Genomic DNA, 19134 nt, shown 5'->3' on the forward strand with positions numbered 1-19134 from the left:
TTAGTTTAAAAAAAAGATCTATAAATAAATTTAGTAAAGACTAATACTTAAGCTATTAATATAGGGAAAGATTTGGATCTAGCCATCTAACACAAACGTGACCCCAAAAGACTGAACATAAATAAATAAGAAATCCTAATTCTAGAAAGAAAACAAAGCAATTCAAAAAAAGCCAGCAAAAAAGAAACTCTTTTTCCTTATTACCAGCACACATATACTTTATAAGGTGATTTTTTTTTAATCACAAAGGGTATGTAGACAAAACATAAGACTTAAATGGTTATCAACCAGAAAAACTCTGAATAACATAATTTAAAATGTAAACGTACTCTCAAAAGAGCTAAATTTATGTAAGTTTTTTTAAAAGGTTTCCAGACGGATGGGTGTGTTCAGTGTCACGTTGGTTCACATCTAGTCTAAAGAAAAACTAAGAGGAAAAAAGTGTATTCTAATAAATGTAACTGACCTAAAGTTGGGCTATAAAAGTTTAAGCAGAAATCTATTCACAGTGAAGATCTATAATTTGTTTCTATGAATATGTATTTCAAATATACAGGTTTTACCTATCAGATTTCCAGGTGAATTTTTAAGGAATTTTCACTAATCCGTGAGGCTAAAATCCTTCATGGGAACCACCATTTCTTACCACTAGATGTTCCTGGCTGAAGAGTTTGTGCAACTGTTCCTCTAATTCTCTCTTTTCTGCACTGGATTTCTGTAAGGAGTTGAGAGCTTCCTCACCAAATTCTCTTTTCAGTGTAGCACTAATCTTCTCTCCTGGGTCCACCATCCCCTAATAGCCACATTATTTAAAAAAAAAAAAAAAAAAGTAATAAGCTTTAATTCATTCAACAAATATTTACTGGGTGATGCAGTAGACACATTGTTCTACCTGGCCATAATCATGATTCCCATTCTCCTGTGATATGTTCTTCTCTAAACCATTTGATTCTAGTAGAAGTAGCCAATCAGGGTATCTCATGTATTTGCAGTAATTTGTCCAAGGTTAGCCAAAAGTAAACTGAGCCAATAAGACTCCTTTCCTGGTATCTTCTAAACTCAAGCTAAGGAAGGAAGGCCTGGAGGCAAGATGGAATATAGCAAGCCGAAATTTCCCCATTGTTCATCCCATTCCAGCCACACTGACCTCCTGAATCAGTGTCTAGGACATGCCAAACAAATCCCACCTAAGGCCTTTGCACCTGCTATTGCTTGTGTCCAACATGCTTTTCCCTAGATACCCACATGCATCGCTCATTCACCTTCTTCAAATCTTTGCTTAAATGTTACCTTCTCAGACCTTTTATAACCACTCTAATCTCAAATTGCAAACTCTCAAACATTTCCTAGTCTCCTTCTTTGCTTTAGTTTTTTCCTTAATATTTATACCTTTAAACAAACAATAACATATTTTATATTATCTGTTTCCCCCACTGGAATGTGAGCTCCAAGAAAACAGGGATGTTTATGTTGCTCTGTTATATTCTCAATGTCTAATATATCAGCTGACAAAAAACAGATCTCAAAATATACTGATTAGATGAATGGTTTTCAATATGACATCAGGGACAACCACTTCCTTACTGATCAGAATTTCAGATGACAAAAATATAAAATCCTACAATGAAATCATTACCGTGTTTTACACTAAGCATGGGTGAAGTTTGACAATTTGGCTCATAATAATTAACCTAAGCTTTTATTACAGTCACCTGGGATTTTTATTTCCAATCCATTTTTATCCTACAAAGAAAAAAAACAACCATTCTTGCAGATAGCAGTATAAGAATCATCCTCTTTTCAAATTATCTTCATTTCACAATATGGCATAAAATATAAAACCCTCTGTTGCACACATACACATTTCAAAAAGCCACTTCAAATTTACCACTGAAATGAACTCAACAAAGGTACAACTGTTCCTGATGATATTACAGAAATTTTAAAAACTACAAGGAGGGGTGCCTGGGTGGCTCAGTTGGTTAAGCATCTGACTTTCGGCTCAGATCATGATCTCACAGTTTGTGAGTTCTACCTCCACTTCAGATCCTCTGTCCCCACCCTCTCTCTGCCCCTCCCCAGCTTGCGCTCGCTCTCTCTCTCTCTCTCTCTCAAAAGTAAATACACATTAAAAAAAAATGTTTTTAACTACAAGGAAAAGTAACAAGAATTATCTTTTTTATGTCTAAAGTTAATGAGAATTCAATAAACCAATGCTAACAGTCTTACCTTGGACTTGGAAGTAGGGGTTGAGTTCTGAGATGGGACCCAACATGTATGAATATCTACTTTATGCCAGGTGTTTTATATGCTACCGCTACTAATCCTATGAAGTAGATATAATTATGTAAATTTAAAAGAGAAAGTTCTGGGGCACCTGGCTGTCTCAGTCAGTAGAGCAACTCTTAATCTCAGTGGTGTGATTTAGAGCCCCAAACTGGGTGGAGAGACTACTTAAAAAATAAAAATTTTAAAAATTTAAAGTAAGTGTCTGAATTCTGTATTCTCAGCTCAAAGTGGGAAGGCCAACATACAAGCCTAGGTCTAACTCCAAAGTCCATGTTCTTTTCCAATGGCTTTATAATTAGACTCAAATTCTAACAGCCTTGATGTATTATCCTACACTTGCTATTGACAGACTTCATTGCAGTGATAAATGACAAAAGAATCACTAAGTGAAGTGTGAAGGAATGGAAAATAAATGGAGGATAAAGATCTACATACAATAACCTTGCAGTAAATGAAGCTAAAAAGAACTTTAATTTAATTTTAAATCTTACCCCTGGGATTGCCCATTCTCCACAGTCTTTCCTTTTTATTGCCACAAACTGTAAGATGTTTTTCCCAGAAACAGGGTGGGTAATTTTATTTCCACTTCTATCCCTTTTCCACCTGTAAATAGTAATATAAAATCATAATGGATTTTGAAGAATAAGGATCTATCTCAAACTTGAGACAAAGTTATAACGATGTATTTTTCTTTATAACAAGAGTATTATAAATTCACCTCTCAGCTAGTTTTACCAAAAAAAATTATTTTGTATTAGAAATATCCTGGGGTGCCTGGGTGGCTAGGTTGGTTAAGCGTCCGATTTCGGCTCAAGTCATGATCTCACAGTTCGTGAGTTTGAGCCCCGCGTTGGGCTCTGTGCTGACAGCTCAGAGCCTGAAGCCTGTTTTGGATCTGTGTCTCCCTCTCTCTGCCCCTCCCTCGCTCATGCCGTGTGTGTGTGTGTGTGTGTGTGTGTGTGTGTGTGTGTGTGTGTGTCTCTGAAAAATAAACATTTAAAAAAAAAATATTCTGTATTGAGCACTGTTACAAACCAAGTCAGATGTCTACTTTCCAAAAAAGATATTCTCTGTAATAAAAATTCAGATATAAGTAGTTTTTATTAAAGAATTGTCAAAAAAAAGTTTAAAAGCAGAACAGAATTTAGACGATGGGTCATAAAACTTAAAAACATAGTCGAAGGATCCTTTTTAAGAATCACTTTAATATAAGAGATCTGGTAATATTTCCTTTTAATGGGTCACTCTGTTATCAAAACAGATTACACAATGCAGATTACACAATACAAGTTCAGCTGGTCTCAACAGTAGTGCTTCTCAATCTTTATGCCCTTTCTTAAAAAACAACAAAAACAAAAAAACCACAAAAACCTCACTCTATCCTTTAGTTTTTAAAAAAGTATCAAAGTGGGGCACGTGGGTGGGCTTAGTTGTTTGAGCATCTGACTCTTGATTTCAGCTCAAGTCGTGATCCCAGGGCATGGGATCAAGCCCTGCATCAGGCTCCACACTCAGTGTGGAGCCTGCTTAGGATTCATTCATTCATTTTCTCTCTCTCTCTCTCTCTCTCCCCACCTCAAGCTCTCTCCCCCACTCTGTCCCTCTCCCCCACTCAATCTCTCTTAAAAAAAAAAAAAAAGTATCATGGTTATGTTAATTTTAGAACGAACTTTTTCTTTTTTTTTTTAAGATTTTTTTTTAGGTTTTATTTTTAAGTAATCTCTACACCCAACATGGGGCTCAAATTTACAACCCTGAGATCAAGAGTCACATGCTCTACCAACTGAGCCAGGCAGGCACCCCAAGAATGCACTTTTTCTAACCATAGCCTCTTGCCCAGAGATGCTGATACATCTCCCTTTCCCTTCTCTACCCCCACCACACCCAATTTTAAGAATTGTTCTAAAACTATCTTAGGCAAAGAAAAAGATTTTGAACCTCTAGTACTAAACCAAAAAAGAAAGCCTATGATCTAATCATTGCTTTGAATTAGAATCAATGAAATTAAATGAGTTTAAATAGTTCTCCCCCCTCCTGCAAATAAATAAATAAATAAGTAAGTAAGTTTCCAAATTTCTTTATATAGTGGCTGACTACCATATCTAACCCATAATTCCTGCCCTGAAAGAGCTCATAGTCTAGGGGTGGAGCTAGACATGTAAGTGAATAAATTAGAGTGACAATTTGATGAGGACAGTAAACAGAAATGAAAGAATAATTAGTACAAGAAGACAGCATCTGTTTTTAAGGATGCCCGACATAGGTATGACATGAGCAAGAAACAAAGGTATAAAATAATATGTTCAAGAAACTGAATCTATAGGTGGGGTCTGGCACCATGGGCACCACAGAGGGAAAGAAGGATGATGAGGCCAGATGAGTAGGCAAAGAATTCATCAAATTCATCTGCTTAGAGAGCCAAAGAATATTTTTAAGCAGGGTAAAACCATAAGCAATTTGTATTTAGAAAGCTCACTCACTTTGACAAAAGTGTGGAGGCTGGTTGGGAAGAAAGCAAGACTGGAGGCTAGAAGACTGTTACCATTCATGAGGAAGCATAAGGCAAGCTGAGAGCAAAGTACAAGCTAGCATACCCCGCCCGCCCCCCCCCCCCCAAGTGGGATATGTGTAGTATTCCTCAGGCACTCCTAGATGCCCAAGAACAAAAGAAAGGAAAGAAAACAAATGGATAGAGATCACAGTCATGCAGGACAGGAGTCTCTATCAGTTTACAAATACCTTAGTAAATTACAAGAAAAAGGCAATCTTATCAATATCCTAATCTTCTGAAACCTAGACTCAGTTTCCTGGAGCCCCTAATATCACCCTCCCCTCCACAGTGATGTGGGGAACAAAGGCAAGAAGGAAATGGCAGGTAAAATTAAATTTCCTTATAACCTGCAACCTGCAGCCCACTGACAAATACTTGAAGCAAATGCAGAGTATAACATTTCTCCAGGAACCCCCTGCAGTCATAATGTTGATGCCTTACTAGAGGGAAAACAAGCTTAGCTTGACAACAGCAAGGCCTCAGGTATCTTAGGAGTCCTCTTTAGCACACTGAAGTCCCTCTGGAGGCCTCCCTTTTGTCTTTACCTCCCCCAACTCCACCGTATGTAACCAGTCACTCCTCACAACCCCAGTGCAGCTCTTTCTGCCCACGGGTCCTGTCCCTGTGCTTTAATAAAATCATCTTTTTGCACCAAAGGTGTCTTCAAGAATTCTTTCTTGGCCATGAGTTCTGAACCCCACCATCACCCCAAAACCTCATCACCATGATCCAGGTACAAGATTGAGAACAGGACTGAAGGTAGACGTGGTACTTTTACTTCTTAAGGCCCATTTCTATAGCACTTATTATGTACCTGATACTGTTAAGTCTTTCATGTATTTATCCATTTAAGCCTCAAAACAACCCTATAAAGTAGTTGCATTATTATCTTTATTTTACAAATGTGGAAAATGAAGCACAGAGTAGATTAAACTTGTCCAAGACTGCAGAGCTAAGTGGTATAAACCAAAATTTGAACCCAGACAATCTGCTTCCAGAATCTGCACTCTTAATCACCATACTGTCTACTTAAATCAAACAGAATGTTTACACTAACTGGGTAAGAGGAGGGTGTGAGAAGGTGAAAGATGCTCTGTACACTCACACACACTTACCAGCACCTACTATATATACATCACATTAGAGAAGCTGGGAAAACCAAGACAGACATGCCACCAGTTGAGGCTGCAGCACAGGGAGAAGCAGGACTGGGGGAGAGGCGCTGCTGGGCTAGAGAGGGCCAGACTGATGATGAACAGTCACATAACCTGTTTACTTTCTCAGATTTTACCCCAAAGGCACTCATTTAAGAACTACCAAGCAGAGTAGTTTCTTCTTTTGTTCCTTATTGTAAATACCACATGATGAGGGAAACAAAGGCAGAAGGAAATGGCAGATAAAGTTAAATATCCTTACAACCTGCAGCCCGCTGACAAATACTTCAGGCAGGCAGGGTATAACATTTCTCCAGGAACTCCCTGCTGTCTTAATGTGAATTCTTTGCTAGAGGGGAAAACGACCTAGCTGACAACAGCTAGGCCTCCAGGATCCTGGGAGTCTTCTTCAGCATATGAAAATCCCTTTGGAAACTCCCCCCCCCCCCCACTTTACTCCCCAAAATTCCAAGTACATAACCAGTCTCTCCTCAGAGGTCCCAAGGCAGCAATTTCTGCCCCCGGGTCCTAACCCCATGTGTTAATAAAATCACCTTTTTGCACTGAAGAAGTCTCAAGAATTCTTTCTTGACCATTAGCTCCAATCCCCATCACTCCAAAACCTTATCATCAAATAAATTATTACCGAATTTAAAACAAAATCCTTGATATAATGGAAATAATGTATATTTTAATTAATGAACCTCATTAACATTTGTTAAATGCCAAAGGTTATTTCTAAATACTATTGATATTCCCTCCCCACTTCTGATGGCTCACACCTTCCTGTCTCACCAAAACTGGAAAGAAAATGAGAATACCACTAACTATGGATCTGACTTTACTCACAGTAATGTATCAACACTCCCCACCTCATTTTCACTTTAAAGGATCTAAAGGAACATCAGATAGTTGTACCCATCGAATCTCTAGGAGAGGTCCCTGAGAACAGAAACATTTAACACTTTCCCTGGAGCATTTGTTAAACACACTATACAGAGCTGTTCTGAATCATGAAGTACTTGAAAGAAAAGGGAATGGAATCTTTAAAGTGCCTAGATGATTCTTATGATTACTCATTAGTGAAAAACGGGTATAAAAGAGAAAAAGTATAATATCTGGAGCCAAATACCACGGACTCAAATTTCAGATCGACATAAACATTTAGGCAAGTCACTTAACCCCAGTGAGTCTTCATTTTCAGATCTATAAAACAGAGATGTTAATATCTACTTTAAGGAGTTGTGTGAGAAACAAATGGAAAAAATGATGACAGCACCTAGCAGAGGAGAGCAATACTTTTTAACAATGTGCTTTAGCCTTGTTGATGCTTCCTTTTTAACATCTTACATTCTTCTCTTCCTTCCATTTCCACTGCCACTCACTCATTTAGACCAACTCATAGCTAAATATATGCATTACTGAGGTAATAAAGAGCATCAACCTAACAGTACAGGTGAAAGCTAGACTCTGCCATCTGTGGGATTTTCCATAGCCTTGGACCCTCTCAAAGTCTTCAGCTATTGCTGAAGCTGTTGTATAATGGCCGCATTAGGCTCAAAAAGTCTATTATTTCAAAACAATGCAACCCAATCACCACATACACTCCCATGTATTTGGCCCACCAGAGATAAAGATAAGCTAATAAAAGGCTAACTTCCAAGTGTCTACCTTCCCTTTTCTGCTTCTTGTCCCCTTACTGGCATTTCTACTTCAAATGCTTCACACCTTCCTGATTTTAGCCAGCCTTACCAAAATTGGAAACAAAACTGATACTGTCATTAATATTTTTTATTTACATTCATTAAAAGTATATTAACTCTTCCCATTTCATTTAAACCATAAAGTTTCTAAAGTAATTTTATTTAAGTTTATTTATTTATTTTGAAATAGAGAGCATGCATGCACAGGGGGAAGGGGTAGAGAGAGAGTGAGAGAGAGAGAGAGAGAGACAAAGAGAATCCCAAGCAGGATCTCTCACAAACCATGAGATCATGACCTGAGCCGAAATTGAGCTGGACACTTAACCAACTGAACCACCAAGGTGCCCCTCTAAAGGAATTTTAAATACATACGTGGGTTGGTAGGTAGATACATAAGCATCTATACATAAGATAGGTAGATGGCTGGGCGGAAGCAAGAAAGGATGGAAGGAGAAAATTGGAGTGAGCTGTGGGGTGAAGACCTCTTTTGTCAGGGAAATTGAAAGGCCAAGGAGAATAAGATGGGACAAATATTGGTGCCTCTTCCAGTAACTTGAAAATAAGGGAATTAAGCTGTTTTCTTAGAGTTAACCTATGAAATCATTACTGGATCTCAGATCAGAGAAAAAGTTTCCGGAAAGAAAGGAAGACCCTCAAAATATGAAAATTAAAAAATAAAAATATTGAGGGTATTTGCATTATTTAAAGCAAAGTGACAATTATTTGTGAAGACGGAGTTGGTCAGTGAAGAAATCCTAAAAATAAAAAAATTAAAAGGATGACAGATGACAGAATATTCCAGACGTGCTGAAAAGATGATTCCTATGAAGATGGTCAAGTCCATCTAAACCTAAGATTCACCTGCCTTCCTTATTATGATTCATGCTTACCAAGGGGCCTTCTGAATATGATGTGGCTTACCAGATAGATTTACCTCAGAAAGAGAATGCCTGTCCCCTATTCCGAAATCTTCAAGGGCTCCCCTTAACACTCCTGAACTTTGTTATTGTAATATTCTCCACAGTAAAACTGCAAAAAAATTACGTTTGATTACCCACTATTCTACAAAATATTCTACTTCGACCAGCTGATCCTTTCATTGTCCCTCAATACTCAAATGGAAGATTTTGAGGGGGAAGATGGCGGCAGAGGAGGACACTAGGCTCACCACGTCCTGCTGATCCCTTAGATTCCACCCACATCGGCCTAAATAACCCAGAAAACTGCCAGAAGACTAGCAGAATGGATTCTCTGGAGCCAAGCGTAGACAAAAGGCCCACGGAAGAGGGTAGGAAGGGTGAAGAGGCAGTGCGCACAACCTGGACTGGCAGGAGGGAGCCGGGGTGGCGGAGGGGCAGCCTGCATGGCAAGGTGGAATCCCCGAGTCTAGCTTGCAAAAGCAGAGGGGCCGGACGGAGTGTGTTCTGACAGTCAGTGGGACTTAACATCTGGAATGTCATAAGTCAACAGCTCTGCTCAGACAGCAGGAGAGCTAGAGGACTGTGGGAGGGAAAGTTGTTGAGCCCCGCAGGACAGAGCTCAGCTTGCCAAGGAACAAAGGCGCTGGAAAGCACCATCTCCCTCTCTCATCCCCCAGCCAAAATCCCAAAGGGAACCAGTTCCCGTAACGGAACTTGCTTGCACCACACAAACACCCAAGGCTGTGCTTCTGTGGATCCATCCCTCTGACGGGTCTGCCTCCCTCCCGGTGCCGCAGGGCCCCTCCCAAAGCAGACCACCGAAGGCAAAGCGACCTGAGTCTACCCCTCCCGCCCCTGTGCACCTTGCGGATACACCCTGGCTAATGCACCAGATCCCATCGAAGCAGCACCACAAGCCTGGCAGTGTGTAAGTAGCCCAGACAAGGGCCACACCACTCCACAGTGAGTCCTGCCCCTGGGAGAGGGGAAGATAAGGTGCATACCACTCTGACTGTGGCCCCAGCGGTGGCCTGCCTGGGGGCAGACAGCAGGTCTGACTGCGGCCGAGCCCACCAACACAAGTTACTCCAGACAGCACAGGGGAAGTGCGCTGCAGTTCCACGCCACCCCAGGGACTATCCGAAATGACAAAACGGAAGAATTCTCCTCAAAACAAACTCCAATAAGTAGCAACAACTAACGAACTGATCAAAAATGATTTAACCAATATAATGGACCATGAATTTAGAATAATAGTCATAAAATTAATCGCTAGGCTTGAAAAAAGTATAGAGGACAGCAGAGAATATTGCCACAGAGATCAAGGGACTAAGGAACAGTCAGGAGGAGCTAAAAAATGCTATAAATGAGCTGCAAAATAAAATGGAGGCGACCACAGCGCGGACTGAAGTGGCAGAGAAGAGAACAGATGAATTAGAAGATAAAACTATGGAAAAACAGGAAGCTGAGAAAAAGAGATAAAAAAATCCAGGAGTGTGAGGGTAGAATGAGAGAACTAAGTGATGCTATAAAACGCAATAATATACGATATTTGGGATTCCAGAGGAGGAAGAGAGAAAGGTGCTGAAGGTGTACTTGAAGAAATCATAGCTGAGAACTTCCCTGATCTGGGGAAGGAAAAAGGCATTGAAATCCAAGAGGCACAGAGAACTCTCTTCAGACGTAACTTGAATTGATCTTCTGCATGACATATCATAGTCAAACTGGAAAAATACAAGGATAAAGAGAAAATTCTGAAAGCAGCTAGGGAAAAACATGCTTTAACATATAAAGGGAAACCAATAAGACTAGTGACGGATCTATCTACTGAAACTTGGCAGGACAGAAAGGAATGGCAGGAAATCTTCAATGTGATGAACAGAAAAAATAAGCGGCCGAGAATCCTTTATCCAGCAAGTCTGTCATTCAGAATAGAAGGAGAGATAAAGGTTTTCCCAAACAAACGAAAACTGAAGGAATTCATCACCACTAAACCAGCCCTACAAGAGATCCTAAAGGGGATCCTGTGAGACAAAGTACCAGAGACATCACTAAAAGCATGAAACCCACAGACATCACAATGACAATAAACCCATATCTTTCTATAATAACACTGAATGTCAATGGACTAAATGCTCCAACCTAAAGACATAGGGTTTCAGAATGGATAAAAAAAAAAAAAAAAACAAGACCCATCTATTTGCTGTCTACAAGAGACTCATTTTAGACCTGAGGGCACCTTCAGATTGAAAGTGAGGGGATGGAGAACGATCTATCATGCTACTGAAGTCAAAAGAAAGCTGGAGTAGCCATACTTATATCAGACAAACTAGACTTTAAATTAAAGGCTGTAACAAGAAATGAAGAAGGCCATTATATAATAATTACAGGGTCTATCCATCAGGAAGAGATAACAATTATAAATGTCTATGCACCAAATACAGGAGCCCCCAAATATATAAAACAATTACTCACAAACATAAGCAACCTTATTGATAAGAATGTGGTAATTGCAGGGGACTTTAATACTCCACTTACAACAATGGATAGATCATCTAGACACAGAATCAAGAAAGACACAAGGGCCCTGAATGATACATTGGATCAGATGGACTTGACAGATATACTTAGAACTCTGCATCCCAAAGCAACAGAATATACTTTCTTCTCGAGTGCACATGGAACATTCTCCAAGATAGATCACATAGTGGGTCACAAAACAGCCCTTCAAAAGTACACAAGAATTGAGATCATACCATGCATACTTTCGGACCACAATGTGATGAAGCTTGAAATCAACCACAGGAAAAAGTCTGTAAAACCTCCAAAAGCATCGGGGCGCCTGGGTGGCTCAGTCGGTTGAGCGGCCGACTTCGGCTCAGGTCATGATCTGCAGTCCGTGAGTTCGAGCCCTGTGTCGGGCTCTCAGAGCCTGGAGCCTGTTTCAGATTCTGTGTCTCCCTCTCTCTGACCCTCCCCCGTTCATGCTCTGTCTCTCTCTGTCTTAAAAACAAATAAACATTAAAAAAAAAAAAAAAAACTTTAAAAAAAAAAAACCTCCAAAAGCATGGAGGTTAAAGAACACCCTACTAAAGAATGAATGGGTCAACCAGGCAATGAGAGAAGAAATTTAAAAATATATGGAAACAAATGAAAATGAAAATACAACAATCTAAACGCTTTGGGATGCAGCGAAGGCAGTCCTGAGAGGAAAATACATTGCAATCCTATCTCAAGAAATAAGAAAAAACCCAAATACAAAATCTAACAGCACACCTAAAGGAAATAGAAGCAGAATAGCAAAGACACCCCAAACCCAGCAGAAGAAGAGAAATAATAAAGATCAGAGCAGAAATAATATAGAATCTAAAAATCTGTAGAGCAGATCAATGAAACCAAGAGTTGTTTTTTTGAAAAAAATAAACAAAATTGATGAACCTCTAGCCAGGCTTCTCAAAAAGGGAGATGACCCAAATAGATAAAATCATGAATGAAAATGGAATTATGACAACCAATCCCTCAGAAATACAAGCAATTATCAGGGCATATTATGAAAAATTATATGCCAAGAAACTGGACAACCTGGAAGAAATGGACAAATTCCTAAGCACCCACACACTTCCAAAATTCCAACAGGATTAAATAGAAAGCTTGAACAGACCCATAACCACTGAAGAAATTTAATCAGTTATCAAAAATCTCCCAACAAGTAAGAGTCCTGGACCAGATGGCTTCCCTGGGGAATTCTACCAGACATTTAAAGCAGAGTTAATACCTATCCTTCTCAAGCTATTCCAAAAAATAGAAAGGGAAGGAAAACTCCCAGACTCATCCTACGAAGCCAGCATTCATTTGATTCCTAAACCAGACAGAGACCCAGCAAAAAAAGAGAACTACAGGCCAATATCCCTGAAGAATACGGATGCAAAAATTCTCAGTAAGATACTAGCAAATCGAATTCAACAGCACATAAAAAGAATTATTCACCATGATCAAGTGGGATTCATTCCTGGGCTGCAGGGCTGGTTCAACATTCACAAATCAATGTGATACATCACATTAATAAAAGAAAACATAAGAACCATATGATCCTGTCAATCGATGCAGAAAAAGCATTTGACAAAATTCAGCATCCTTTCTTAATAAAAACCCTCGAGAAAGTCGTGATAGAAGGAACATACTTAACCATCATAAAAGCCATTTATGAAAAGACCACAGCTAATATCCTCCTCCATGGGGAAAAACTGAGAGCTTTCCCCCCTGAGATCAGGAACACGACAGGGATGCCCACTCTCACTGCTGTTGTTTAACATAGTGCTGGAAGTTCTAGCATCAGCAATCAGACAACAAAAGGAAATCAAAGGCATCCAAATTGGCAAAGATGAAGTCAAGCTTTCAATTTTACAGATGACATGACATTATACATGGAAAATCCAATAGACTCCACCTAAAGTCTGCTAGAACTGATACATGAATTCAGCAACGTCGCAGGATACAAAATCAATGTACAGAAATCAGTTGCATTCTTATACACTAATAATGAAGCAACAGAAAGACAAATAAAGAAACTGATCCCATTCACAACTGCACCAAGAAGCATAAAATACCTAGGAATAAACCTAACCAAAGATGTAAAAGATCCATATGCTGAAAACTGTAGAAAGCTCATGAAGGATATTGAAGAAGATATAAAGAGATGGAAAAACATTCTGTGCTCATGGACTGGAAGAATAAATATTGTTAAAATGTCAATACTACTCAAAACTATCTGCACATTCGATGCAATCCCAATCAAAACTGTACCAGCATTCTTCTCGAAGCTAGAACAAGCAACCCTAAAATTTGTATGGAACCACAAAAGGCCCCGAATAGCCAAAGTAATTTTGAAGAACAAGACCAAAGCAGGAGGCATCACAATCCCAGACCTTAGTCTCTACTACAAAGTTGTAATCATCAAGATAGCATGGTATCGGCACAAAAACAGACACATAGACCAACAGAATACAATAGAAACCCCAGAACTAGACCCACAAAAGTATGGCCAACTAATCTTTGACAAAGCAGGAAAGAATATCCAATGGAAAAAAGTCTCTTTAACAAATGGTTCTGGGAGAACTGGACAGCAACATGCAGAAGGATGAAACTAGAACACTTTCTTACACCATTCACAAAAACAGACTCAAAATGGATAAACGACCTGAATGTGAGACAGGAAACCATCAAAATCCTAGAGGAGAAAGCAGGAAAAAAACCTCTCTGACCTCAGCCACAGCAATTTCTTACTTGATACATCCTCAAAGGCAAGGGAATTAAAAGCAAAAATGAACTATTGGGACCTCATCAAGATAAAAAGCTTCTGCACAGCAAAGGAAGCAATCAATAAAACTAAAAGGCAACCAATAGAATGGGAAAAGGTATTTGTAAATGACATATCAGACAAAGGGCTAGTATCCAAAATCTATAAAGAGCTCACCAAACTCCACACCTGAAAAATAATCCAGTGAAGAAATGGGCAGAAAACATGAATAGACACTGCTCTAAAGAAGACATCCAGATGGCCAACAGGCACATGAAAAGATGCTCAATGTCGCTCCTCATCAGGGAAATACAAATCAAAACCACACTCAGATATCACCTCACGTCAGTCAGAGTGGCAAAAATGAACAAATCAGGAGACTATACATGCGGTGAGGATGTGGAGTAATGGGAACCCTCTTGCACTGTTGGTGGGAAAGCAAACTGGTGCAGCCACTCTGGAAAACAGTGTGGAGGTTCCTCAAAAAGTTCAAAATAGACCTACCCTATGACCCAGCAGTAGCACTGCTAGGAATTTACCCAAGGGATACAGGAGTACTGATGCATAGGGGCACTTGTACCCCAATGTTTATAGCAGCATTCTCAACAATAGCCAAATTATGGAAAGAGCCTAAATGTCCACCAACTGATGAATGGATAAAGAAATTGTGGTTTATATACACAATGGAGTACTACGTGGCAATGAGAAAGAATGAAATATGGCCTTTTGTAGCAACGTAGATGGAACTGGAGAGTGTTATGCCAAGTGAAATAAGTCATACAGAGAAAGATACCATATGGTTTCACTCTTATGTGGATCCTAAGAAACTTAACAGAAGTCCATGAGGGAGGGGAAGGAAAAAAAAAAAGAGTTTAGAGAGGAAGAGAGCCAAAGCATAAGAGATTCTTAAAAACTGAGACAAACTGAGAGTTGATGGGGGATGGGAAGGAGGGGAGGGTGGGGGATGGGTATTGAGGAGGGCACCTTTTGGGATGAGCACTGGGTGTTGAATGGAAACCAATTTGACAATAAATTTCATATTAAAAAAAAAAAAACTCAAATAGATATTACTATAAGTTTTTTTCTTAGGCCTCCTGTTGTCCCCCTACCCAAGCTTCAAGTTCAGCTCAAGTCTGCCTACTTCATAATGCCTTTCTTCGGTGTTCCAGTTTACCATCATCACAGCCCACATCTAATCTAATTTTTAAATCAGACTGTCTCACCCATTGTACCTTGACATGTTTTCTTATTTCATATTTTTCATCTTACAAATGAAGCCATAGCTCTTCTGTGATAGGGAGCTGAAACGTAGAATTCTTTTATTTTTTTTTATATCCTCCAAAGCACCTACTCAATTTTGAGAACAAACAGATGTTCAGTAAATTCACTATGTGAATTAACTTTGTTCAGATAGATAATGCCTAGCCTACTCATATAAAACTACAACTTTACACTTGTATCACATCAGTATGATTTCACATCAAGACCCTTTAAAATATACATTTCAAGGGGCGCCTGGGTGGCTCAGTCAGTTAAGCGTCCGACTTCAGCTCAGGTCATGATCTCACAGTCTGTGAGTTCGGGCCCCAGATCGGGCTCTGTGCTGACAGCTCAGAGCCTGGAGCCTGCTTCAGATTCTGTGTCTCCCTCTCTCTCTGCCCCTCCCCTGCTCATGCTCTGTCTCTCTCTGTCTCAAAAATAAATAAAAACATTAAAAAAAAATTTTTAATATACATTTCCAGTGTTTGCGCTTATGAGCATATTATACATACACATATACATATATGTATACAAACGCATATATTTATACATGTGTACATATACATGCATACGTTTGTGTGTGCATGTGTGTGTGTATAAACACATAGTTACAGTCCATATTTCTCCAATCACCTGGCTCTTTGCTATTGAAATGTTTTTTTTCATTCTTACCTGGTTATGATGGGATCTGCAGCATGATTTGGGCCCCATCGCCCCAAAAGCCCCCGGCCAATCAGTCCTGTCCGTCCTGCAGGATTTCTGGGAAAAGAATATAGAAAATCAATTGAATATGTTCATCTTTTTAAACCCAACTTGACATGGCCCAAAAGAAGGCAGTAAGTGCAATAAGAGGGAAATAGTATCTCCTCCCAAATCCAGCAACGCTATCACATATCTGCCACTAAAATCACACATTTCCTTATGCTGTTATTTAACTTTTCTTTTGTGCACGTCTTAAGCTTTGGGCTTGATCCAGGAGGAAGATCTCATTTCTGAAGTTGTCCTATAAGAGAATTTGTTTCAGTTTTCACTGAACACAAACTAACACCTTACTGGACTCTTACAACAGGGCAGATGAATGGTCTGCACCTAATGATCCTCTAGTCTACAACAATGATGATTTATCATTCAAGATACCCACATTTCTCTTCACTTTCTCAACATCACCTTTTCTTACTCTCATCTCATACAACCCTTCCCATTATTTTTGTTACTTTTTAAAGAAAATGTTTTCTCAGTGGGTTCTGGATGTTTATTACCAATAATATATTTTGTAGCATATAATGAGGTAGTATTATTCAATATTTCAAGATTTCAAATATACCAAAATTCAAGTTTTAAAGAAAACAATTTTATAAAAATGCCAACTATTTAACCAATAGCACAACCCAATGTTAAAAAGTCTGTCAGGTGAACATAGCAACACTCAGGCCTGAGTAATTTTCTTCCAATGAATATTCCTTAAATGTTCAACTTTCATTATGTCCCAGTAAAATGCCCTAATCTACAATCTTACCTTTTTAAGATTATATCTTTTGTCCTCCCAATATATGAAAGTAAATACACAAACAGCCAAAATTTTCCCTGTCAGCCATCTGTTTTTATTCTGGTCTTCCTTGTGACTGTTATTCAAGTTGAATGAATTTTTATACTGTACTAGACCCAAAAATGTATCAGCAAGACTTTCAGTTAAGACAAGGCACCTGCCCAGGTGACAATAATTTTACTTTTCAAATTCACAGGAGGAGGGGCAGGGTGGCCAGCAACTATGTTTTATTCCAAATAAGTATACATCCCTGAACACAAATGATCAAAGCCAATATTTAAAGAGTGAATGTTCATTTTTATAGATGACCAAGCTTATAACTGGTAAATCAGAAACTATGGAAAAGACACATAGACTACCCTATAGTCTGAGAAGCAGAGAAAGTTGTTTGCAGTGAAAGAGAAATAAAGGCAACATAGAAAGAAAAGCAGAGACAGATTTTCAATTCTACCTAAAGTTAGCTGCATTTACACTTCGGACTGCTTGAGATGACCCCATAACCCTAAAGTTCACTTTTTACTAAGGTAAGCTAGAATTGTTTCCATTAGACTCTTGACTAAAACAACATGCTAGCTTGCCTTTGCTGCCTATTCTTTTTCATGGATAAATATCTTTTAACATATTTTTTTATCCAGAAAAGAACCTAAGGAATAAGTCAAATGCAAAGAAGGTCTGACTTAAAAAGACAGAAAAGTGAAATTATGACCAAAGAAAGAGTTAGCAAAACTAAAGGACCAGGTTGTGGTGAGAGAAGACAGATCATTGCCTTGTCCTTGAGGAAGGAAGAATACAAGTTGCAACATTTTTGCAAGATAAAAACCATGATTACAGAATCTGATCCTTCTTTGTTTTATTTGGGGCATGCTAATTTTTACATTTTTTCCTAACTTTTATAATGTCTTAAGGAAAATGGAAATTGTTGGAGTTGTGTATAAAAATCATTTTTAAAAGTACAGAAAGAATCTTGATGTTAAATTACTGGGTTATTTTTATTTTTACTCTTACATGTTTGGGTAAATTCTTAGTTTAAGGCACTAATTTAACAAATTTAATAAAGAGCTAATAAACATACAATTCTCAATCCTTCCTCTGTTAATTTATTCAACTAATTATTTCTACCTTCAAAGTGGAGTTACAAAAAAATGCACTCAAATACTGCCTCTGCCACTTACTATATGCAAATTGCTTACATTCTCTCTCCTTATCTGTAAATGGAACTAAGAATATCCACCCACAGGGTTATTGTAATGATTTAATCAGATCACATATATAAATTCTTTTGTACATTGTCTGGCACACACAAACACTCAATAAATGTTAATTACATTTTCTACCTTTCGAAGACCTATTTATTGTAAGATATCCATCCCCAGTACCTACCTGGGTCTTCCATTTTCAATCTCATATAGACCATTCTGGCTCTTTCTCTCAACATGCCCATCCTTTTCATTAAACTTGGGAAAGAAGTTACTTTCACTGTAATAAGAATACCAAAGCAAAATAAGAAATAATGGCCCAATACTACCAACAGCTTACTAACGCCAGTCAGCCTGTTATTTACAATAAAGTATCCCTGAAACTAAAATTTTTAAGTGTTAGTTTTCATTTACAAATCCATTTAGTCCTTCAAAACAGTTTCTGGAAAAAAAAAGAAAAAAGTTAACCAAAACACCTTACAAGGATGTGTATTATAATCCCTCTGGGAAGGACTAGGCAGAGAAACCACAGTTCCTCCCACATGATACAAAAAAAGTCTACATCATTTATCAGCATGGAAGAATTGTCTGTGGGCACAATATTGCAATTAATGGTTCCTATGTGGTTCCAGAAATAATATTCTCTGTGATATCTTGATGTTTTTATGGTCTCAAAGTAATTTTAATTTCCTCAAATGTACACTGGTTAATATTTTCAACAAATAAATCCACAAAACTGTGAATTTACCCCAAAACTTCATAATAACTATGATCTAGATTAAAATCAATTTTATATGTTAGAAATGTTCTGAATTTTAATCTGGATGGTAGTTACAGCTATAGAAATAAAAAGTTGTTCTGAGCTATAGCTGCACACTTAAGTGTGCATTTTATTTCATTTGTCATACCTCAATAAAAATATTTTTGGGGCACCTGAGTGGCTCAGTTGGTTAAGCATCCAACTCTTGATCTCAGCTCAAGTCATGATCTCACAGTTCCTGAGTTCAAGCCCCATGTCGGACTCTGTGCTGACAGTGCAGAGCCTGCTTAGTATCCTCTCTCTCTCCCTCTCTCTCTCTGCCCCTCCCTTGCTCATACTCTCTCTCAAAATAAACTTTAAAAAATATTTATTTTCAAAGTAGACATAAATATACTACTTTCCTCACCATTACAAAATCACTGATATAACTGTGTTGATAGTGAATAAAGAGTTGTATAG

General features: G+C 38.5%; 1 protein-coding gene across 7 annotated transcripts in view; it reads right to left on the reverse strand.

The window, feature by feature from the left end:
- Positions 1-19134, reverse strand: part of NUDT9 (nudix hydrolase 9) — a 101472-nt gene that overhangs the window by 68095 nt on the left and 14243 nt on the right. For all 7 annotated transcript variants that reach the window (XM_019829262.3, XM_011281779.3, XM_011281777.4 and 4 more), the window contains exons 3-6: positions 18100-18195; positions 15846-15932; positions 2781-2892; positions 647-793 (exon numbers count right to left, since the gene is read on the reverse strand). In XM_019829262.3, the coding sequence (XP_019684821.1) occupies positions 647-793; positions 2781-2892; positions 15846-15932; positions 18100-18195 (442 nt within the window). The remainder of the gene's footprint in view (positions 1-646; positions 794-2780; positions 2893-15845; positions 15933-18099; positions 18196-19134) is intronic.

This window comes from Felis catus, chromosome B1 (genome assembly GCF_018350175.1).
Source record: "Felis catus isolate Fca126 chromosome B1, F.catus_Fca126_mat1.0, whole genome shotgun sequence".
In the NCBI taxonomy this organism is placed as follows: domain Eukaryota; kingdom Metazoa; phylum Chordata; class Mammalia; order Carnivora; family Felidae; genus Felis; species Felis catus.